The following is a 24,506-nucleotide window of genomic DNA, read 5'->3' as shown; positions in this document are numbered from 1 at the left end:
AGAGTGTAGGTTGTGCATCCAAGGGTTAATTAAAACACATGTATTGCAAAACAAATCTAGTGCAGCTTGAAAGTGCACCGTAGACAAAACACTCGTTAAGGTACAAAGCACAATGATCGAGCACCAGTGAGGAGCAGCGGACGAAAGTAAATAGGCTCGATTAACTAATGGAAAACAGGTGTGCAGGCAGGAAACAGAACAGAAAGTGAAGGTGACATAAAAACCAGGAATCCGACAGAAAGTAAAACCAACATAAGTGCACCAGGACAGGAAATAATACAAAACAGGAAAATAGAGAACAAAGTAAAAATTGTCCATTCTTCATTTGTGGTTGAAAAGTGCATATCAATTGTCGACTTTCAACGCAGTGCAGATAGTAGACTTTCTGAAAGTGCTGTATATTGGAGAACTGTTGATTTCTGTTGCTAAATGAGCAACTTTATCACATATGTCGGAATCTTTGTCAATGTAAACAAGGAAATGAGGACGGGTGGACACGTTTGATTGGTTAAACCGTTCAATACTCACATACACACCGTTATTCATGCATACATACATACATGCATACATACAGTACATACATAGGTACTTACGCTCCCACATACATACACAAGTACAGTACATACCTACATACTCAAAGTTTGTACATCCACACGCACATTCACGGTACAAACATACATATACACATACTGTACACATACATTCACTGTACAAACATACATATACACATACTGTACACATACATTCACTGTACAACCATGAAGGAGCGTGCCAGGCGCGTATCAGTCTGGCAGCAAGCGGCTGCAAACAATCACCAGCAATTAGCGCACCTTTGGCTGATCAGAGGACCTGCCTTCATAAGCCTGCACAACCTGCTATCCCGCGCCAGAATGTAGTCATCTGTTCCAGTACAGTAAGCCGACTAAACAAGCTCCATGCATTCTCTCTCTGTGTTTCTCCACCGTCGTGTTGAATTGTCTCGTGTCCTTCCTTGTCGTCCTCCCTGCAGCCTGCCTTTGTTCCCACGTTACCAGCTGCGTGTCTCGTCGTCCCGCGTTCCCTCTGCTTCCCTGGCTTGGATCTCGACCACCCGCCTGGACACGGACCTTCTGCGCCTCGCTATAGCCCCCCGACTTCCTGCCTGCTCACGGTTCTACGAGCCTGCTCTGCCCCTATTGGACTTCCGCCTCTCTCGCTCAACACTCACGGTAACACTCAGCAGTTCATTCTCACACATAGTCGCACGCACACACACCCTTTTGGCTTAGTCACACTCCATACCCTTATTTTTTATTTATTTATTTATATATATATATATATATATATATATATATATATATATATATATATATATATATATATATATATATATATATATATATATATATATATATGTGTGTGTAAATAAATAGAGCTTATACGCCATCCCTCCTGTCTGTGCCGTCTCTTCCTCCTGTACACTCATAACAAAAACTGCATTTAACATGTCTACTTTTATGTCCGCTGTGCATACAGTGCACTAAAGACTTTTTGCACGAGCACCTTTTTGTAGCCATGAATTATGCAAGCTGCAACAATCTCCAATCTTCCTCGGCAGGCGTCTCTCCCGACAGGGTTTCTTGGGGTGACGACGACTCGGTCTAATGTTGCTGCAGCACACTACTCTGTTTGAGTAAATTAGATTTCATATTGTGTGCAATTCATTGAGTCTCTAATATTCCTATCTCACCTTGTTATTATGCAGTTTCTGCAAGTACAGCATCTCCTGTTGCTTTTTCATCTTGTCCAGGGAGTGTTTGGCAGAGACCAACTGCATACCCCTCCCATCCCGCCTTGTAGACCAACTAGATATATATATACACACACACACACACACACAGGCAGACACAGACAGGCCCTCCCTCACAAGTCCGAGGGAGTGAAAAGAGGCGTTGGTGCTCTGGCCACAAACAGAGCACGGGGAATGGAGCAGCCTGCAAGTCAGACGTCTGAGAGAAAGGATGACTTGTGGCTGATTCAGCACTGAATGACAGCTAGAAAAAAAGCCAAGGAGGACAGGAGTGACAGTATTCCCGCCTGTGTCAGACAGCCTGTGGCCCTGCAGGGCCCAGACGCAGACACACAGGGCCATCCATGGAAGTGTCACATGATCCAAGGGCGAGGGGGCATCAGGAGGTTCCCCCAGGTCTCCTGCCTGATTTGTCCCACGTGAAAAACAGCGGCTTTAGTGCTGCTCAGCAACAGGGTTACTCTGCCACCATCTTTCTGCGCCGCAAAGACAAACTAGAAAAGGTAAGGATAACACTTTAATGTACTTTTTTTTTTTTTTGCCAGGGACATTTAATGGTTTGATCGTTAGCACTTTCATACAAGCCTGTAAGATGAGAGGAAAGCGTCTATTCAGTGTAGAAGTGTGACATGGAGGCAGGTTTTCGTGCAGTGCACGGGGTTCGCACGGGTGCTTAAAAACCTTGAGAATGCTTGGATTTTAATGTTGTGTTTTCGAGGTTTGAAAAATGCTTGAATTTTGGATGAATTGCTTGTAAATGCTTGGAAATGTTCACCATATTTCTCGGTAGTCTGACTCAATAGGCTCCTCAAATAGGTTTCCTTAAAGGCCTACTGAAACCCACTACTACTGACCACGCAGTCTGATAGTTTATATATCAATGATGAAATCTTAACATTGCAACACATGCCAATACGGCCGGGTTAACTTATAAAGTGCAATTTTAAATTTCCCGCTAAACTTCCGGTTGAAAACGTCTATGTATGATGACGTATGCACGTGACGTCAGTCGTTGAAACGGAAGTATTGGTACCCCATTGAATCCAATACAAGAAAGCTCTGTTTTCATCTCAAAATTCCACAGTATTCTGGACATCTGTGTTGGTGAATCTTTTGCAATTTGTTTAATGAACAATGGAGACTGCAAAGAAGAAAGTTGTAGGTGGGATCGGTGTATTAGCGGCTGGCTGCAGCAACACAACCAGGAGGACTTTGACTTGGATAGCAGACGCGCTAGCCGACGCTAGCCGATGCTAGCCGCCGACCGCACGGACGATCGGGTGAAGTCCTTCGTCCTTCCGTCGATCGCTGGAACGCAGGTGAGCACGGGTGTTGATGAGCAGATGAGGGCTGGCTGGCGTGGGTGGAGCGCTAATGTTTTTATCATAGCTCTGTGAGGTCCTGTTGCTAAGTTAGCTTCAATGGCGTCGTTAGCAACAGCATTTTTAAGCTTCGCCAAGCTGGGAATTATTAACCGTGTATTTACATGTCCATGGTTTAATAGTATTGTTGATCTTCTGTCTATCCTTCCAGTCGGGGATTTATTTATTTTGTTTCCATCTGCATTTGAGCCCGATGCTATCACGTTAGCTCAGTAGCTAAAGAGCTTCGCCGATGTATTGTCGTGGGGATAAAAGTCACTGTGAATGTTCATTTCGCGTTCTCGACTCTCATTTTCAAGAGGATATAGTATCTGAGGTGGTTTAAAATACAAATCCGTGATCCACAATAGAAAAAGGAGAAAGTGTGGAATCCAATGAACCCTTGTACCTAAGTTACGGTCAGAGCGAAAAAAGATACGTCCTGCACTGCACTGTAGTCCTTCACTCTCACTTTCCTCATCCACGAATCTTTCATCCTCGCTCAAATTAATGGGGTAATCGTCGCTTTCTCGGTCCGAATCTCTCTCGCTGCATTGTAAACAATGGGAAAATGTGAGGAGTCCTTCCTCCGGTGACGTCACGCTACTTCCTGTATAGGCAAGGCTTTTTTTAATCAGCGACCAAAAGTTGCGACCTTTATCGTCGTTGTTCTCTACTAAATCCTTTCAGCAAAAATATGGCAATATCGCGAAATGATCAACTATGACACAGAATGGATCTGATATCCCCGTTTAAATAAAAAAATTTCATTTCAGTAGGCCTTTAAAAATGAAAGCTACATGCTTGATCTGTTGGCTTTGCACGAGCCCTTACATTAGGTTGTTGTCATGTGTGTCGCCACCAAGAGGACAGTGGTGCATCGGTCCATCATGCCGGGAGGTTGTCATTTTAATGAGCATGATGTATGCATGAATTATGATACAAACAAACAAGTAAACAATAATAATGTTATTTCTTGTAAGGAATGATGTATACATGAATGATGATGATACAAACAAACAAGTAAACAACGTTTGCAAACACCAATGACATTGAATAGTCTATAGAAACACTGCTTCATTTTCTATGCCCCATTCAGTTAATGATAACTGCTGGTTCAATGTTAGGCTTAGGCTTTAGCAGATTCCCCGTATTTTTCCTACAGACAGCATTTGGTGACCTTAAACAACAAGGCTATGGATTGAGTCACACTGGTTTTCGCCTTTTGAAGGGTACTGGAAAAACTGGGAAATTGATCTTGAAAGTCCTTAAAAAGTGCTTGAATTTGGCCATGGAAAAGGTGTACGAAGCCTGAGTGCATCAGGTGCAGCACAATACATGTGGCTGAGCTCTGTTGTCTCAGAGCAATATTGATCACCACTTCCCTCTTTGCTACCGCACACAATTCGACCACCTATTTTTTGTCATTTACTGGGTATTTAAAAATACATTTTAATATTACAATCAGCACATAATCAGGACTTTATTAATGTACCGTATTTTCCGGACTATAAGGCGCACTTAAAATAATTTGTTTCCCCCTCAAAACTCGACAGTGCGCCTTATAACCCTAATGTACGGTATAATTTGGGTTTTGCTTACCAACCTCGAAGCTATTTTATTTGGTACATGGTGGAATGATAAGTGTGACCAGTAGATGGCAGTAAAACATAAGAGATTCCATATAGACTGCAATATGACTCAAGTACTCCGCACTCCATCCAGCTGTATAATCACTCAGCATACAGCAATAGATGATATCTGTCTATTACCTGACTGCTTCTATGTTAGCTACCTCTCTTTGTTTACAATGTATATTTTCTGCTGGATCTACTCTCTATTTTATGCTGTAGCTGTTACATATACTGTAGTATTGTACATGGTAATTGTTATATATTGTATAAAATATACAAAAATATAATATATCAGTATATATTATATAATGTACATATAATATATAAATATTACATATGTTATATTTTATATTGCTACTACGGTACATTTTTAGTATACTTTATACCGGCATTATCCTTTCCATCCTTACACTTTCCATCCTTTGTAACTGAGCTACTGGGGCGGCGTGGCGAAGTTGGTAGAGTGGCAGTGCCAGCAATCGGAGGGTTGCTGGTTACTGGGGTTCAATCCCCACCTTCTACCATCCTAGTCATGTCCGTTGTGTCCTTGGGCAAGACACTTCACCCTTGCTCCTGATGGGTGCTGGTTAGCACCTTGCATGGCAGCTCCTGCCATCAGTGTGTGAATGTGTGTGTGAATGGGTGAATGTGGGAATACTGCCAAAGCGCTTTGAGTACCTTGAAGGTAGAAAAGCGCTATACAAGTATAACCCATTTATTTATCATACTAATATTATTATGGTGTGTGTATAAGGTAAGACATAATATCTGGCGTTTTGTTTCGCAATACTATGCAAAAGCAACTTTTCTTACCTTCTGGTACCTGCTGATCTGCATTTGGGATCTGCATAAGTCTTGAAAAATTGTGCGCTTCTGCCTTTGTAGTCCTTGGCGACACCTTAGTTGATAAGCTTCTTCTTTTTCTCTATCTTCTTGTTATGTGACATTCATCCTCCACTGTTGCCATTTCTAATATAAAGTTGTGTAAATTTATTACTTATATCTGTCAGTAAACTCGCCATTAAAGTGCTAAAACATACCGGTATAGTGAGTTTACATTAATCACCCGAGGAACTTTAAGTTATTAGAGAACTCCGGTCGGACGGTTTTTCACGGGACACATTTTCGGCAGATGAGGAGATCCTGCTACGTTATTGATTTAAATGACATTCAGACTTTAGTCTGAATGTCATTAAAACAGTTAGCTCCATCTTTTAACACTTCTTCCACTCCCGTCCTTGCACGCTACACCGCTACAACAAAGATGACGGGGAGAAGACGCTGTCGAAGGTGAGCCACGTAAATAAGACCGCCCACAAAACGGCGCATCCTGAAGCGACTGTCAGAAAGCGGCTTGAAGATGATCTGTAAAACATAATCTATGCAACATTTTGACCAAAGAACTACCATTACATGTTATGTAGACCACAAGGAAGTGTTTCACATTTAGAAAAAAAAAATAATAATATGACCCTTTTAATGGGCCCTATAATCCGGTGCGCTTTATATATGAAAAAAGATCGAAAATAGACCATTCATCGGCAGTGCGCCTTATAATCCGGTGCGTCCTATGGTCCGGAAAATACGGTATTTATTGATTTACCTTTTTAGTTGTATTTTTCATTTTAATACAGTAATGTTCACACAACAAACATTTCAGTAGGTGTAAAAATTGTGTTGGTGATATATTTTTGGAATAATATAAAATCAAACAAATATTACCAAGCTTATGTGCCACTGTGACTGTTGTTGTTATTGTTTTATTAACGGCTGTTACGGTGATGGAAATGATAAATGATTGCAATATAAATTATGCATATTGTTTCTTTTCTTATAATGAATTGTCTTTGTTGGTGTTTAATGTTTTTTAATCAGTATTATTGATATTTTTATCGGTGTTTGTCATCTTACTTGAAAAAAGTAATTAGTAATAGTTAGTAACTCGGTTACCTCATTGTAAGAGTAATTAGTTAGTCAGCAAAGTAACTGGGACATTATTTTTTATAACAGATACATCGCAGTGTGCCATATTAGATGCATAGAAATAAAAATGTATAAAAATACTGATATTCCATAAAGTAACAAGATTAAATATTGAAAGTACAAAACACAATACGGTACCAAAATGTAAACTTAGGTAAAAAGACACAAAGGACCATTTGGCCTTCAAATAGTGCAATTCTCTCCACCTGTATACCAAAATAAACCCTGAAAGAACTTTGGATAAAATTGTTCACAAGTTTCAGGCAAATCTAGTTAATAGTGTGAGAGTCCAGTCCATAGTGGGGCCAGCAGGGGATCATCTTGAGTGGAGACAAGTCAGCAGCGCAGAGACGTCCCCAACTGATGCACAGATGAGTGGTCCACCCCGGGTCCCGACTTTGAACAGCTAACGCCTCATCTGTGGTCACATGATAACCTTTCCACGCAGGAGAGGGGGGCAGAGCAGAAAAGAGATGGCAGATCAACTGGTCTAAAAGGGGGGTCTATTTAAAGGCTAGAGTATACAAATGACTTTTAAGATGGGACTTAAATGCTTCTACTGAGGTAGCATCTCTAACTGTTACCGGGAGGGCATTCCAGAGTACTGGAGCCCGAATAATAACAATAACAATATCTCAATAACAAGATCTGATAGCTCAGTTACAGCTCATGTTATTCTATTTTGTGTTATATGTGTTTTATGTTAGTAAAATTCCTATTTTGTGAACACGTTCTCAAACAATGGCAATAAAAAAACTATTCTGAATAGACAACGCTCTATAGCCCGCAGACTTTTTTGGGGCTCTGGGAATCACTAATAAGCCGGAGTTCTTAGAACGCAGATTTCGTATTGGATTGTGCTAGACCGTGTAGTATTTTATACTTGAGTAGTAAAACTTTAAAGTCACATCTTAAGTGCACAGGAAGCCAGTACTGGTGAGCCAGTATAGGCGTAATATGATCAAACTTTCTTGTTCTTGTCAAAAGTCTAGCAGCCGCATTTTGTACCAACTGTAATATTTTAATGCTAGACCCCGAAAGGGACAAGTGGTAGAAAATGGATGGATGGATAGGGTGGCTCGAAAATAATACGTTACAGTAATCGAGACGAGACGTAGCGAACGCATGAATAATGATCTCAGCGTCGCTAGTGGACAAAATACAACGAATTTTAGCGATATTACGGAGATGAAAGAAGGCCGTTTTAGTAACACTCTTGATGTGTGACTCAAACGAGAGAGTTGGGTCGAAGATAATACCCAAATTCTTTACCGAGTCGCCTTGTGTAAATGTTTGGTTGTCAAACGTTAAGGTGGTATTATTAAATAGGTGTCGGAGTCTAGCAGGACCGATAATCAGCATTTCCGTTTTCTTGTAGATTGAAATGTAGATTAAAATCATCATAGGTCCTCTTGAATGGATTCTTATGACTGATGAATGGTTACTTTTATATTATCAGTATACTTAAAAAGCCAAGCGAAAATAAATAATGTATGTTCAATGCAGTGTGTGACAGTGTGTGCAAAACCCTTCAAGCCTATGAGGTTGCTAACAGAATGTATTGCTGCTCCCGGTGGGTTTAATGTGAGGCAGTATTGTGAAGCTCTATGGAGGCTTAATGCATCCTTTTAAGCCTCCCACCTCCAGTACTAATATTAATCATTCAGCATGACTGAATACAGTCTCGTTATTCTAATTCATTTCCCGCCCCCCAGAGGGGAGTTGTTGTCCAAATATGACACATTGCCCTTTGGTTCATTGTCATCATATTGCTACCTTGGTGTTTGTTAGTAATATGTTTCTAAAGTTCAGACCAAAACTGAATTGTGCCAAAACCAAAACAGTTTTTTAATAAGAGATACTGCAAATCCAATTAATCTGTCCCATACACATTAAACACGTTTTAAAAGAGAATGGTTATTGCCTTACATGCACAAAACAATGTCAAATACACTATGTTGCCAAAAGTATTTGGCCACCCAAATGATGAGAATCAGATGTCCTAATCACTTGGCCCGGCCACAGGTGTATAAAATCAAGCACTTAGGCATGGAGACTGTTTCTACAAACATTTGTGAAAGAATGGGCCGCTCTCAGGAGCTCAGTGATTTCCAGCGTGGAACTGTCATAGGATGCCACCCACCTGTGCAACAAATCCAGTCGTGAAATGTCCTCGCTCCTAAATATTCCAAAGTCAACTGTCGGCGTTATTATAAGAAAATAGAAGAGTTTGGGAACAACAGCAACTCGGGCACGAAGTGGTAGGCCACGTAAACTGACAGAGAGGGGTCAGCGGAGGAATTATGGTGTGGGGTTGTTTTTCAGGAGTTGGGCTTGGCCCCTTAGTTCATGTGAAAGGAACTTTGAATGCTCCAGGATACCAAAACATTTTGGACAATTCCATGCTCCCAACCTTGTGGAAAAAGTTTGGAATGGGCTCCTTCCTCTTCCAACATGACTGTGCACCAGTGCACAAAGCAAGGTCCATAAAGACATGGATGACAGAGTCTGGTGTAGATGAACTTGACTGGCCTGCACAGAGTCCTGACCTGAACCCGATAGAACACCTTTAGGATGAATTTGAACGGAGACTGAGAGACAGTCTGCAACCTTGTGGACAGCCTTCCCAGAAGAGTTGAAGCTGTAATAGCTGCAAAAGGTGGACCAACATCATATTGAACCCTATGGGTTAGGAATGGGATGGCACTTCAAGTTCATATGTGAGTCAAGGCAAGTGGCCAAATACTTTTGGCAATATAGTGTACATTCAGCATCAAGGTAGGAGGGGGCCCTCTACAAGTTTGCGATCAGTTCTTTCTTGAATTCAATAGTGTTTCTCAACTTCTCTATCAAAGTGCTGTCACTCAAAACTTTCTTTAGCCCCATGGTGGCTGATTTTGCAATCATACGCAATTAAAGAAATCACAGAGAGGGATTCGACAATGCGCGAGATAGTTTTCTGAACAATGGATTGGATACATGCATATACAATAACCAATGCGTTAGACCAGGGGTCCCCAAACTTTTGGACTCGGTTACTAAGAAGCAGTAATTCTGAGGTTATTAAGGGAAGACTCTTAGTTAATGGCTTACTGGTTGTATAATAAGACCATGCAGAATAAGGCATTAATAAGTACTTAATAATGACTAATCAAGAGCCAATATGTTACTAATTTGCATGTTAATAAGCAACTAATTAATGGTGAATATGTTCCCCATACTAAAGTGTTGCCATATATATATATATATATATATATATATATATATATATATATATATATATATATATATATATATATATATATATATATATATATATATATATATATATATACATAACGTTAGGTCAGGAAAAAACATAGAAACTATTTCATCCCTACAAGCGTGTTTCGCAGGTTTCCCTGCTCTTCAGGGGATTAAAAAAAACCTGATAGGGAAACCTGTAAAACAGGCTTGTAGGGATGAAATAGCCTTTGTGTTTTTTCCTGACCTATACATACATCCGTATATTCCGCTCTACCCCGGTATTGAGCACTGTATAACGGATAAACCATAGTACCCTCGACTATATATACATATATATATATATATATATATATATATATATATATATATATATATATATATATATATATATATATATATATATATATATATATATATACTTGCTGATGATGTCGCGTTATTGATGGGAAAATGCATTTTTAGACAATAAGATTTGCCTGAGCGGCTAAGAGACACCGAGAGTAACAAGCGGTAGAATATGGATTAGAAAGGACAGATTAACATTTTTTTATAATAATTTAAAAAAAAATATGTATATATATATTTTTTTTTTTTTAATTTTTTAATTTTTTAATTTTGAACTTCCCACGGGCCGGATTTTGGACTCTGGCGTGCCCTAACAGGCCCGCAGGCTGTAGTTTGGGGACCACTGCGTTGGACAAAATCGGGGGGAAATATTGGGGAAAATGTTCGTTAAAAAACCAAATCATATAAAAAGTAGGACTTTACTTCCTTGGCTCCCTACTCATTTTTCAATTATAATGCCTCAAATGTAAATTCCTATCCTCCTTGAGTGGACGTCGATGCCTTCCATCAGTAAATTAACTCATCATAATCAGCTAAAAATGTATTAATGAAATGAAAAAGTAGTACTCTGCAACTGTCCAGACACTGTTGTGGCTTTTTCACGTAAACAGACTGGATCCCAGTCTGCAGCGTTTGGCATGTGGCCCGGCTGTAGTCCATCAGAGCATCCTGCCCAGTCAGCCTTCACTTAGCAAATATCCCCTTGACTTTGAAGCCAAAGTAATAAAGAAAACAATAACAAAAACTAAAAAAAAAAAAAGCATGCTCTGCAGCCTACCGCTGAGCCTCTGGTGTGAAGGTGAGAAACCAGCGAGAGGCGTCCTTCACTAAGGTGTTTTTGGATGAGAGGAACAGAATTAGGTGTAAGGGTCATCTTGAATCACTACATCGCCCGGTGATGTAAGTGTTCATGGCCGGTGAGGCACTCACTTTAAGATAACAAGAAAAAAGAGAGAATAATTCACTTTGGGAAAAATAAAAAATACCTCTTAATTAACTTTTTGTTATTTCTATGAAAAAGAAACCCATTTGTGGACTCACCTTAATTCATATAAGTATGGCATTTCATGATTTTGGTTGAAATCAACTTTTGAAAACACAAGTAAAAACCTTGATTATGTTTTAGACTTTTTAAAGATGGGATTAATATATCTAGAATATACCTAGATAAACCCCTTAAATAAAAAGGGATAAACGGTATAAAATGGACAAATGGACAAAAAATCGATGGGATGTGGCCGGAAAATGAATTTAAATAATGATTATAACCCAGGGGTGTCAAACGTATGGCCCGCGGGGCGGATTGGGCCCCCGAAGAGGTTTTATCTGGCCCGCGGGATGAGTTTGTTAAGTATAAAAATGAGCCGAAATTTTTGAATGGAAGAAACTGCTGTTCTAAATTTGTCCACTAGATGTCTCAATAGCAATTATTTGTATCTTTGCAGATGATGCTACATATGTAAAAAAAAATAAACCACATGATGTTAGTGCACCAGTCGAGGAAAATGAGCAAATTACATGAATAACATCCTGTAATTTGATTTTGATATTGTTTTTATCTTAATAGATTGAAAAATAACACCAATGAGTTGACTGATGAACATTATCACATAATGTTATTCAGAAAGTATAAATAACGGCAAATAAAGATAGAATACTATTAACCGCAACATGTAAGTGTAAAAAAAAAAAAAAACATTATGATTTGTACATTTTCAGAATGTGCTTGTTCTATTTTTAAACAAAGTAAACAATCTGAAGTTGTCATTACTTTTAAGTTATCGTGCCGTGATTTTACCAGTTCGGCCCGCTTGTGAGTAGATTTTTCTCCATGTGGCCCCCGATCTAAAATGAGTTTGACACCCGTGATATAACTTGTCATTATTCACTGAAATGGTATTATAAATCTGTTGAGTTTTCCTTTGCTTCAGAGTGCAAAGCAGAGATGAGCTGATACACATATACTTTTCATCAGTGAATAGTATAAATCAAAATAAAACATTGTATTATTATGATTAGATTTATGTTATTACTGCATATCCTGGGGGTTAAACCATGCCCTGTCTTTAAAAACTAGTGACGCTTGTGTTACTAACTTTAATCAAGAGTCCTTGAATGCACCACAGTTATACGCCATGAGATGCAAAAGTGAAACTTTAAACATAGCGTGTTCCTGTGCTGCCACCGACAGATTTATTATATTTTTATATTTCTTCTATCACCCTAGGTCGGGGGTCAGCAAACCGCGGCTCTAGAGCCACATGCGGCTCTTGGTACCATACTATATATATCTATATCTATCCCTATCTATTTATCTATATATATATATATATATATATATATATATATATATATATATATATATATATATATATATATATATATACAGTATATATATAATCTATGATATTAATGTAACATTACAAAATAAAAGTAAGGGAACTTGTCACACTTAAGAACAAATAGGCCACCCTAAGAGTGCTCTGGAGCACTCGTAGATTTTGTTCTTACCTACGAACAAATCCCAGCTAAGAAAACATTGGTGGATTGGTGGATGTCGTTGTGGCTTGTGCAGCCCTTTGAGACACTCGTGATTTAGGGCTTTATAAGTAAACATTGATTGATCGATTGATTGATTGAATACAAAAATCTCCTTAAAAACTTCATAAGTGGGCCTAAGAACAAAATTTGTTCTTAAGAACGGTTGCTGAATGTGGCCCATTGAGATGAACATGAAATGTTTTACAACCTCAGCGTCTTCACTCCTAAAAAGGCTTTTACGCATGTCAAGGTTATAAATGACGTCCCATCATGTTTTTACTGAAATAAAGGAGAGGGCCAGCATGCGTGCCGGGGCTGCCAACAAGATTTATAAAGTGACTTAGAAAGCCACAAACTTCTCTCAAAGGTGATCCCTCACATCCACCCTATGACTCTGCAGCATCTATTTACTGCAGACCTTGGCAAATTAAGGCCCTGGGGCCACATGCGGCTGGTTAAGCTTTTCAATCTGGCCCACCGGACAGTCCCAAATAATTATTTTAGATCTTTAAGATGGAAACTGTAGCTGCCATTATGATGTGCAGTGATGTTTTCAAATGACTGTAAGTCTTGAACTATACAAAGTATTTCAATGGTTGGAATCTGTGCTTTTGCATGCTATACTAGTTACTAGGGTAATCTAATTAGTTACTATGGTCATCTAATTAGTTACTATGGTCATCTAAGTCACAGCAGCTCAGACGAGGCACCAAGCAGTGTGGGCGGGGAGCGTTTCCACAGAGTGTTTCTAGAGCCAGCCTGAAATGCGGGTGTCAGGGACAAACGTGGAAGGACATTTTTCGAATAAGTTTTTCAACTTGTTTAAGTCGTGGTCCACGTAAATCAATTCATGGTAAAGTTACATTGTTTAATGCATCCAGCGGGGCATCACGACAAAATTAGGCATAATAATGTGTTGATTCCGCGACTGTATTTATCGGTATCGGTTGATATCGTAATCGGTAATTAAGAGTTGGACAATATCGGAATATCGGATATCGGCAAAAAAGCCATTATCGGACATCTCTAATTGTAATACTTTCTATAGTTCAAGACTTACGGTCATTTAAAAACAGCACTGCACATCATAATGGCGGCTACAGTTTTGGTATTAAAGGTCTTAAAAAATTATGTAGAACGTCCGGGAACATTGTGGCCCACGGGCTGTATTTTTCCCAGGTCTGGGCTAGGGGGACCTTTTGTTTGTCAAAAAGCCCACATTTAGTTTACATGTACTTATAATAACAATATCGCTAATACTTGGTTAATATTCAGGTCACGAAACGTAAACAGGGTTATTGTTGGCGCTTTACGGATGGTTATTAATTGGATTTTATGGACAAAATAAACGCAATAGTTCTCATTGGCTCCATTGTAAGCAGACTTTTATTTACAATTTAGAGTGCAAAAGGATTGGAAATTATAGGCCACATTCCAAAAAAAGTGCACTTCTCCTTTAAGTTGAACTGCTTTATTCAGTTGAACAATGTTGGTATATAATATATATATACACTACCGTTCAAAAGTTTGGGGTCACATTGAAATGTCCTTATTTTTGAAGGAAAAGCACTGTACTTTTCAATGAAGATAACTTTAAACTAGTCTTAACTTTAAAGAAATATACTCTATACATTGCTAATGTGGTAAATGACTATTCTAGCTGCAAATGTCTGGTTTTTGGTGCAATATCTACATAGGTGTATAGAGGCCCATTTCCAGCAACTATCACTCCAGTGTTCTAATGGTACAATGTGTTTGCTCATTGGCTCAGAAGGCTAATTGATGATTAGAAATCCCTTGTGCAATCATGTTCACACATCTGAAAACAGTTTAGCTCATTACAGAAGCTACAAAACTGACCTTCCTTTGAGCAGATTGAGTTTCTGGAGCATCACATTTGTGGGGTCAAATAAACGCTCTAAATGGCCAGAAAAAGAGAACTTTCATCTGAAACTCGACAGTCTATTCTTGTTCTTAGAAATGAAGGCTATTCCACAAAATTGTTTGGGTGACCCCAAACTTTTGAACGGTAGTGTATATATATAATAACAATATCGCTAATACTTGGTTAATATTCAGGTCACGAAACGTAAACAGGGTTATTGTTGCCGCTTTACGGATGGTTATTAATTGGATTTTATGGACAAAATAAACGCAATAGTTCTTATTGGCTCCATTGTAAGCAGACTTTTATTTACAATTTAGAGTGCATAAGGATTGGAAATTATTGGCCACATTCCAAAAAAAGTGCACTTCTCCTTTAAGTTGAAATGCTTTATTGAGTTGAACAATGTTGTTATATAATATATATATATATATATATATATATATATATATATATATATATATATATATATATATATATATATATATATATATATATATATATATATATATATATATATAATATTTTTTTTTTTTTTTTTTTTAAAGTACATGATTTGGCAATATTTGTGTATTTCAAGCGAATTAAATTTACTTTGTAATTAAGGGAAACGTGTCTAATTATATTTTTCAACAAGAACATTACGCCTTTGTATTTACACATTCCGCAACGTCAAACACCCTCACTCTGTTTTCAAGCCTCTAAGAAATCTAAACAGAGCCGTTGGCAGCATATGTTGTTTTCTGCAACTATTGATTGAGGTGAATAAAAGTGCGGAAGAAAGTGTTTCCATGTTTTGTGTTGCTCCACCAAGGCTCTTTCATAAGAGACGGGGGACATGATGCTGCAGTAAAACACAAATGAGTGCACTTTTATTGGCTCGTCCATACAAAAGCTAAGTGATTTAAAGCAGACAGTATTGCATGGTTACAGTAACTAGGTGTGTAAATGCATCCCGTCTCTTACAGTTTATCATTTGAAGATGTGACAGGTTAATGCATTGTTCTTTTCAGGGCGACCAATTTAGGTTTGATCACAAGGTAGCTGTAGGATTTGTTACCATAGGAGGGAGGAGGGGTGGTCTGCTGGGATTTCGGAACAACCGCTTTGCATTGGTGGTTAGAACAGGGGGGGGTTGGTGTGTCTCCATCCCCTCCAACAGCTTCTGATGTGTCACTGTGGAGCTGCACACATCACATACTGGACTGCTCACACACACACACACACCTCAAACTGCAGGTAACATCAGGACATTGGGTGCACACACACACACACATATAAAGAAACAGACGCATGCTGAGACATGAAAGTATAGAGAATGGCTGGCTGGGAGGCACAAACGGACCGGTGAAGATTATGCAAATGAGCTACTGTCACAGAAGTTTGAAGCGGTGCAGTTCTCATGGCGGGACCGACCACGCAGGAACCCGTAAAGGTGATGTGTCCCCACGCTTTCATATGTTTCACGTGTGCAATTTGTGTGTAACATCCCAACTTCATCACATTGTAGTTGCATGTATGAACTCTTTATGTTGAAATGTCAGGAAAATGGTGTTCCTATATTCAGTCCCATATTTGCAATGCAATATATTGGACGACTAACATTTTTCATTTCCATAATTGATTTCTTTGAGGTGAGTTTTAGATGAATCAGCACAAAAAAAAAAAAAACTTTCCAAGAAGTAGTGTGCATATCTGCAAGTCAAGCATGATGTTTGCCTCGGGTCAGACTAATGAAGACTTCAGGGTCTCAGTGGATATAAGAGGAGAGAACAACACTGCCTTGTTAGCGAGATGGAAGACAGGGTGGATTAGAGATCCTGCAAGACTTTTCTGGTAGTTGCAATAACAAAAACCTTTCTAAAGAACGTTTATCATACCATTAAATCAATACCTATCCAACAGTTTCAGTTAAAATGGTCACTGAAATAACTTAAAATTGACAAAAGTAATAACAATATGTGCCTTTTTTTAGCTGATGAGCTGCCGAGCCCTGCTGATCATTACCTCAGCTGTAATTTCACCACACCTAGTGTGCGTGTGACTATCAGTGGTAATTTTTACCTTTAAGATAGACATGGAGTCTCCCCTCCAGGACAGAGCTATCACTTGTGTATTCCGAAGTCTGACTTTATTGCCTGTTCTTGTGAGAGAGTTAACCCTGTCCATACGCGAATATCCAACTAAGGCTCCTTAATTTATTATCGACTCAACCATTATTTACTTAAACCTGGTGGTTTGCTTTCTCCAAGTTGAATATAAACATTCACCTTATGTTGAACATAATATGAGTCAAATAATTCACTTCACACACATGCAGGAGTTGCATGACTTCTAGGAGGGTGTGTGTCTTGCCAGGAAACAGGCTCAAATTTGAATGTGTCGTCCATCAACAGTGCGACGCCGCTTCTAAGATACTAATTCTCACCACTATGGCGGCAAAAAAAAATGTTTTTCCCCAAGTACAATTATCACTGGAGGACTACAGAAATATGAATTGCTAAGCATACTACACACACAGGACAACACAAGAAGCTAACTGCTAAAGGCCTACTGAAACCCACTACTACCAACCACGCAGTCTGATAGTTTATACATGTATATCAATGATGAAATCTTAACATGCCAATACGGCCGGGTTAACTTATAAAGTGCAATTTTAAATTTCCCGGGAAACTTCCGGCTGAAAACGTTTCGGTATGATGACGTTTGCGTGTGACGTCACGGGTTGAAGCAGACATTTTGGAATAGCACGGTGGCCAGCTTAAATCGTCTGTTTTCACCACATAATTCCACAGTATTCTGGACATCTGTGTTGGTGAATCTTTTGCAATTTGTTCAATTAACAATGGAGACTGCAAAGAAGAAAGCTGTAGGTGGGATCGGTGTATAAGTGGCTGGCTACAGCAACACAACCAGGAGGACTTTGAGTTGGATAGCAGACGCGCTACTGTGAGTACAGCTTTGGCTTCCAAACATTTGATCGCTTGCCTGTCCGTGCGTGCCGCTATGTGCATGTCACGTACGTAACTTTGGGGAAATATATGTTTCTTGCCGACTCTGATGGCGGCCGGGGTGTCGTAGAAAGCTACAACGCCGTAGATAAAAGTCACTGTGAATGTCCATTTCGCGTTCTCGACTCTCATTTTCAAGAGGATATAGTATCCGAGGTGGTTTAAAATACAAATCCGTGATCCACAATAGAAAAAGGAGAGAGTGTGGAATCCAATGAGCCAGCTTGTACCTAAGTTACGGTCAGAGCGAAAAAAGATACGTCCTGCACTGCACTCTAATCCTTCACTCTCACTTTCCTCATCCACAAATCTTTCATCCTGGCTCAAATTAATGGGGTAATCGTCGCTTTCTCGGTCCGAATCGCTCTCGCTGCTGGTGTAAACAATGTGCAAATGTGAGGAGCCCTTCAACCTGTGACGTCGCGTTACTTCCGGTATACAGGCAAGGCTTTTTTATCAGCGACCAAAAGTTGCGAACTTTATCGTCGATGTTCTCTACTAAATCCTTTCAGCAAAAATATGGCAATATCGCGAAAATATGAAGTATGACACATAGAATGGATCTGCTATCCCCATTTAAATAAGAAAATTTCATTTCAGTAGGCCTTAATGCTTCAATGTAAAGTAGGAGTGATCGATCCAGATGTCGATACTATCAACTAGTACAGTATCAGTATATAATTGAAGTGATTAGATCGATTTTTTTCTGTTGTTATTATTACAAAATCTTTTTTTTTTTTTTTTTTTTTATAGTTTACAAAGTCAGGGAGTAAGTCTCTGAACAGAGGATGGCTTTGAGGGCAAAACCCTAATGATTTAAATGGGAGCCAATAGTTGTTTTTGCTTTTTGTTTAGTTATTGTGCACTAGTTACTTTATTTTGTAAAAAGGATCAACTTTATAAAAATGTGTTAATGTGTTTACTTTAGTTGCTTGCTGTAAAACATTTGCAGTTCAATAATATTTAGTCAATGTGTCAAATTGAGACTTGAGATCGGATCAGAGCAGAGGTGAAAAATGTTGATTGGGACATCCCTAGTAATGACAAAAAATATAAACTAGAATTTGTCAAAATGCATATTGACAAGCCTTTTGCCAATTTGCATCTGCTCTAAACAAAGCATACAGGGGAAAAGACCAGGGACTGTTCTAAGACTGCTATGCTGCATCCTACCCATGGACTTTGCGATTGTGTACAATCAATTCACAAAACTATCAAGTTGTTCTGGAGACAAATGGGTTGTTCAGTGTCAGAATGCTTGGTCTCAGTCGCATGTCATAAGCATACTTGCCAACCTTGAGACCTCCGAATTCGGGAGATGTGGGGGGTGAGCGGGGTTGGGGGCGGGGCGGGGCCGGGGGGCAGGGTTAAGGGGGACGGGTATATTTATAGCTAGGATTCACTGAAATTGAAGTATTTCTTATATATATATATATATAGTACAGTACACAGTATTGAAAACACAGTTGTTCTACTAACTGTACTGTATTTGCTGCTTACTTTAAAAAAAAAATAACACTTACCTTTCACTATTTGAGTAGCCTTTGTTCTGCCATTTGAGTACTGGCGAGCGATCTCTGAATCCGGGAACATATCCTTCACGGATTTGTTGAAAACATCCGCAAATGAGAACGGGATGTTGCTTGCAAGGTGGCCCATAATACTGCGTTGCCGCCGCCTTGTGCTTCTCTGACCTTTCATGAGTGACTATATCCATTCGGCCCCCGTGTTATGGGTTATAGATAAACCTATGGATAACGGAGACATATATAATAGTCTCCTTTTCAGGTGAGAGGACGCTAAAGGCAGTGCCTTTAAGGCACGCCCCCAATATTGTTTGTCCGGCTGGAAATTTTGGATATAACAACTTGCTGTAGTTTTGAAGCAATGCATGATGGGAATCCGGATGTTGTGTGTCAGTGTATTAACGTGCCGGCTGGTATGAACACAAGCTGAGAAATAGCTTTGTGCCTGCCTACTTTATGGGTTATAGATAAACCTATGCATAACGGTGGATAACGGAGACATACACTACCGTTCAAAAGTTTGGGGTCACATTGAAATGTCCTTATTTTTGAAGGAAAAGCACTGTACTTTTCAATGAAGATAACTTTAAACTAGTCTTAACTTTAAAGGAATATACTCTATACATTGCTAATGTGGTAAATGACTATTCTAGCTGCAAATGTCTGGTTTTTGGTGCAATATCTACATAGGTGTATAGAGGCCCATTTCCAGCAACTATCACTCCAGTATTCTAATGGTACAATGCGTTTGCCAATTGGCTCAGAAGGCTAATTGATGATTAGAAAACCCTTGTGCAATCATGTTCACACATCTGAAAACAGTTTAGCTCGTTACAGAAGCTACAAAACTGACCTTCCTTTGAGCAGATTGAGTTTCTGGAGCATCACATTTGTGGGGTCAATTAAACGCTCAAAATGGCCAGAAAAAGAGAACTTTCATCTGAAACTCGACAGTCTATTCTTGTTCTTAGAAATGAAGGCTATTCCACAAAATTGTTTGGGTGACCCCAAACTTTTGAACGGTAGTGTATATAATAGTCTCCTTTTCAGGTGAGAGACGACGCTAAGGCAGTGCCTTTAAGGCACGCCCCCAATATAGTTTTCCGGCTGGAAATCGGGTGAAATTCAGGGGAATGGTTGTCCCGGGAGATTTTGGGGAGAGGCACTGAAATTCGTGAGTCTCCCGGAAAATTTGTGAGGGTTGGCATGTATGGTTATAAGTCCTTCAACGGGTCTATGACCCAACACACAGACCAACCCCAGAAACATAAAGCCTGGTGAAGACTGAAAGAGCTTCAGCAGTTTGCTGAAAATACCTGTCGACAGTTCCAGGAGTCTCGTTGAGAGTCACCGGAGTCGCAGTGTTTTGGCTCCATAGTACACTACCATCCTTGTTGTCCTGGCCAGTTCTCTTGAACCAAAATTCAAAAGCCATATCTGTTTTACATGTGTTATTTGTGTGTATCTTAAAGGGGACCGATGAGGAATGTTGCATTTTCTGATATATAAATGTTGTTATAATGTTGGATATTCAAATGACAAAGCATCAACAATTAAGGTTCATTCATATTGGCTTTAGCTTTAGCTTTAGCTGCCTGCGGGATTTTGCAGTCTGGCTACGTTGTGATGTTACAGTGGGGTGGCCATACTTATTTGGACATTGAGTAAAGCTATCAGCCAGAGTCCCCCTCTGACATCTATGTGACAACTGAGTTTGAGGACACACAATATAAGGTTGGATAAATTCATTTTAATTCAGTCTTGGCATGTGCACAATAACACTGACGTGCAACATACAGTGACATAAATGCTGCTAAAAGCATCTTGTTTTATGCAACTCCGTATCAATCATTTATTTTCAACTGTTTCTAGAAAAAAAATGTGGGGACGTTCTTCTTCAAAATATATAAAAAACAGTGTGCATTTTCAAAAGATACATTGTGATACTTTTGCAGAAGGTGGGGTGTGGTTTCATTTGCAATCTGGGAACGCCTCCAGAAATGAACATCTTGCAGACATACGCCAAAAGTAGGTTATAAATGTGACTGAGTAGTGAGGTGAATTATACCATGTAGCATTTTCTTATATGATTGTTAACTAGCATATGTTTGTATTTGGTCACAGAATCCTTTAGAGGATTAATCTATTAAGGTCAAAAGTGAATACAGTATGTCCATCACAAGCACTCCAGAGAGTGGTGGCTCTTGCCCCCAGGAAATTGGGATCCTACAGAAATGTAGATTTGGAGTTTAGGAGGAAGAGTAAAGACATTAGCAACATCTGGTAGGAAGCTCTCACAAGTAGCAGTAGAGGATAGGGTTCGGAGGTTAACCGACTCAAACCGATCATCGGAAATAGGCTGACTGGCCAAGCAACAAACTGGGTGTTGTCCAGACTGGCCGGCCCCAAGGCTAGAACAATAAAGAGTAACAGTCTTGGTGTAAAAGATATTTAAGGACAGTGGTCCGAGGTATGTGGGCTTGTATTAAGTCTCAGGGAGTTGAACGCCCCTGCCTTACATAGTTCCGGGTCACCCTTGGGCAAGGTGTAGTACCCGAATGCCCCCCCCCATCAGGGTTACGATACCCCCCATGAACTACACTATAAGAGGATGCGTTACCCGGCCCGGAGGAAGCCCGGGGCCCTCCTCCGGAGCTAGGCCCGGAGGTAGGGCTCGTCAGCGAGCGCCTGGTGGCCGGGCTTGCCACGGAGCCCGGCCGGGCACAGCCCGAAGAAGCTACGTGGACACACCATCTTCTCTGCCACGTGGGCCCACCACCCGCGGTCGGAACCAGTGGGGTCGGGTGCGCTGCCAAGTGGATGGCAGTGAAAGTGGAGGCTCCGGACGGACCAATTCGGGGCGGCAGAGGCTGACTTTCGGGACGTGGAACGTCTCTACGCTGGTGGGGAAGGAGCCTGAGCTGGTGCGAGAGGTGGAGCGCTACCGGTTGGATCTGGTGGGGCTTACCTCTACGCATAGCAAGGGCTCTGAAACCACACTCCTGGACAAGGGATGGACCTTGTTCACTTCTGGAGTTGCTCAGGGCGTGAGGGCACAGGCGGGTGTGGGGATACTCACGAGTCCCCGGCTGAGTGCCTGTACGTTGGAGTTCACCCCAGTGGACAAGAGGGTCGCCTCCCTTCGCCTTAGGGTTGGAGGGGGGAAAACTCTGACTGTTGTTTGTGCATACGCACCAAACAGGAGTTCAGAGTATTCAGCCTTCTTGGATACCTTGCATGGGGTCCTGTATGGGGCACCGGCAGGGGATTCCATAGTCTTGCTGGGGGACTTCAACGCGCACGTGGGCAATGACAGTGATACTTGGACTGGCGTGATTGGGAGGAACGGTCTCCCTGATCTGAACCTGAGTGGTGGATTGTTATTGGACTTCTGTGCTAGTCACGGACTTGCGATAACAAACACCATGTTCAAGCATAAGGATGCTCATAGGTGTACCTGGTACCAGAGCACCCTAGGCCAAAGATCAATGATCGATTTTGTAATCGTATCAGCTGATCTGAGGCCGTATGTTTTGGACACTCGGGTGAAGAGAGGGGCTGAACTGTCAACTGATCACCATCTGGTGGTGAGTTGGGTTAGATGGCGGGGGAAACCTCTGGACAGACCTGGCAAACCCAAGCGTGTAGTGCGGGTGAACTGGGAACGTTTGGAGGAGTCCTCTGTCCGGAAGGACTTCAACTCCCACCTCCGGCGGGACTTCTCTGCCATCCCTGTGGAGGTTGGGGACATTGAACAGGAATGGGCAGTGTTCAAAGCCTCTATTGCTAAAGCTGCAGCTGCGAGCTGTGGCCAGAAGGTCTTAGGTGCCTCAAGGGGCGGTAACCCTCGAACACCCTGGTGGACAGTGGTGGTCAGGGAAGCCGTCCGACTGAAGAAGGAGTCCTACCGGGGTATGTTATCCCAGGGGACTCCGGAGGCAGTTGCAAGGTACCGACGGGCCCGAAGGGCAGCGGCCGTGGCTGTGGACGAGGCTAAGCAGAGGGTGTGGGAGCAGTTCGGGGAATCCATGGAGAAGGACTATCGGGCGGCACCAAAGCTGTTCTGGAAGACCATACGGCACCTCAGGAGGGGGAAGCAGGGAACCATCCAAGCTGTGTACGGCAAGGATGGGACTCTGCTGACTTCAAGTGAGGAAGTCGTAGGGCGTTGGAAAGAGCACTTTGAGGAACTCCTGAACCCAAATACATCAGACACACCCTCCCTGATAGGAGCAGGGCCTGAGGATGATGGGGGATCGACGTCGATCTCTCGGGGTGAAGTCACTGAGGTAGTTAGACAACTCCACAGTGGCAAAGCTCCGGGGGTTGACGAGATCCGTCCAGAAATGCTGAAGGCTCTGGGTGTTGATGGGCTGTCTTGGTTGATACGCCTTTTCAACATTGCGTGGAAGTCTGGGACAGTGCCGAGGGAGTGGCAGACTGGGGTGGTGGTTCCCCTTTTCAAAAAGGGGGACCAGAGGGTGTGTGCTAATTACAGGGGTATCACACTACTCAGCCTCCCTGGGAAAGTTTACGCCAAGGTACTGGAAAGGAGGGTCCGGCCGATAGTCGAACCTCAGATTCAAGAGGAGCAATGTGGATTCCGTCCTGGTCGTGGAACAACTGACCAACTCTTTACGCTTGCGGGAATCCTGGAGAGGGCCTGGGAGTATGCCTATCCAGTCTACATGTGTTTTGTGGATTTGGAGAAGGCGTATGACCGCGTCCCTCGGGAGATCTTGTGGGAGGTGCTGAGGGAGTACGGAGTGAGGAGAACCCTGCTGAGGGCAATCCAATCTCTGTACAACCAAAGCGAGAGTTGTGTCCGGGTGCTTGGATGTAAGTCGGATCCGTTTCCAGTGGGGGTTGGTCTCCGCCAGGGCTGCGCTCTGTCACCTATCCTGTTTGTGATTTTCATGGACAGGATTTCTAGGCGGAGTCGTGGCCATGGCGGAGAGGGTATACGTCTCGGGGGGCTAAAGGTTGCGTCACTGCTGTTTGCAGATGATGTGGTCCTGATGGCACCTTCGGTTCGTGACCTTCAGCTCTCACTGGATCGGTTCGCAGCCGAGTGTTCAGCGGCTGGAATGAGGATCAGCATCTCCAAATCTGAGGCCATGGTTCTCAGCAGGAAACCGATGGTTTGTACAGTCCGGGTAGGGGACAGGACTCTGTCCCAGGT

General features: G+C 41.3%; 1 protein-coding gene across 3 annotated transcripts in view; it reads left to right on the top strand.

The window, feature by feature from the left end:
- The first annotated feature begins 1,964 nt into the window (after positions 1 to 1,964).
- pld5 (phospholipase D family member 5) overlaps positions 1,965 to 24,506 on the top strand; it is a 52,454-nt gene continuing 29,912 nt past the window's right edge. For 2 of the 3 annotated variants that reach the window (XM_062032352.1, XM_062032351.1), the window contains exon 1: positions 16,018 to 16,219. In XM_062032352.1, coding sequence (XP_061888336.1) covers positions 16,187 to 16,219 — 33 coding nt within the window. In that variant the 5' untranslated portion in view covers positions 16,018 to 16,186. Of the gene's footprint in view, positions 2,293 to 16,017; positions 16,220 to 24,506 lie in introns of those variants that run through there. The other variant, XM_062032350.1, reaches the window with a different exon arrangement.

Source organism: Entelurus aequoreus, linkage group LG22 (genome assembly GCF_033978785.1).
Source record: "Entelurus aequoreus isolate RoL-2023_Sb linkage group LG22, RoL_Eaeq_v1.1, whole genome shotgun sequence".
Classification (NCBI taxonomy): Eukaryota; Metazoa; Chordata; class Actinopteri; order Syngnathiformes; family Syngnathidae; genus Entelurus; species Entelurus aequoreus.
Note: the sequence above shows the minus strand (reverse complement) of the source record. Positions and strands in the feature narration are given on the sequence as shown.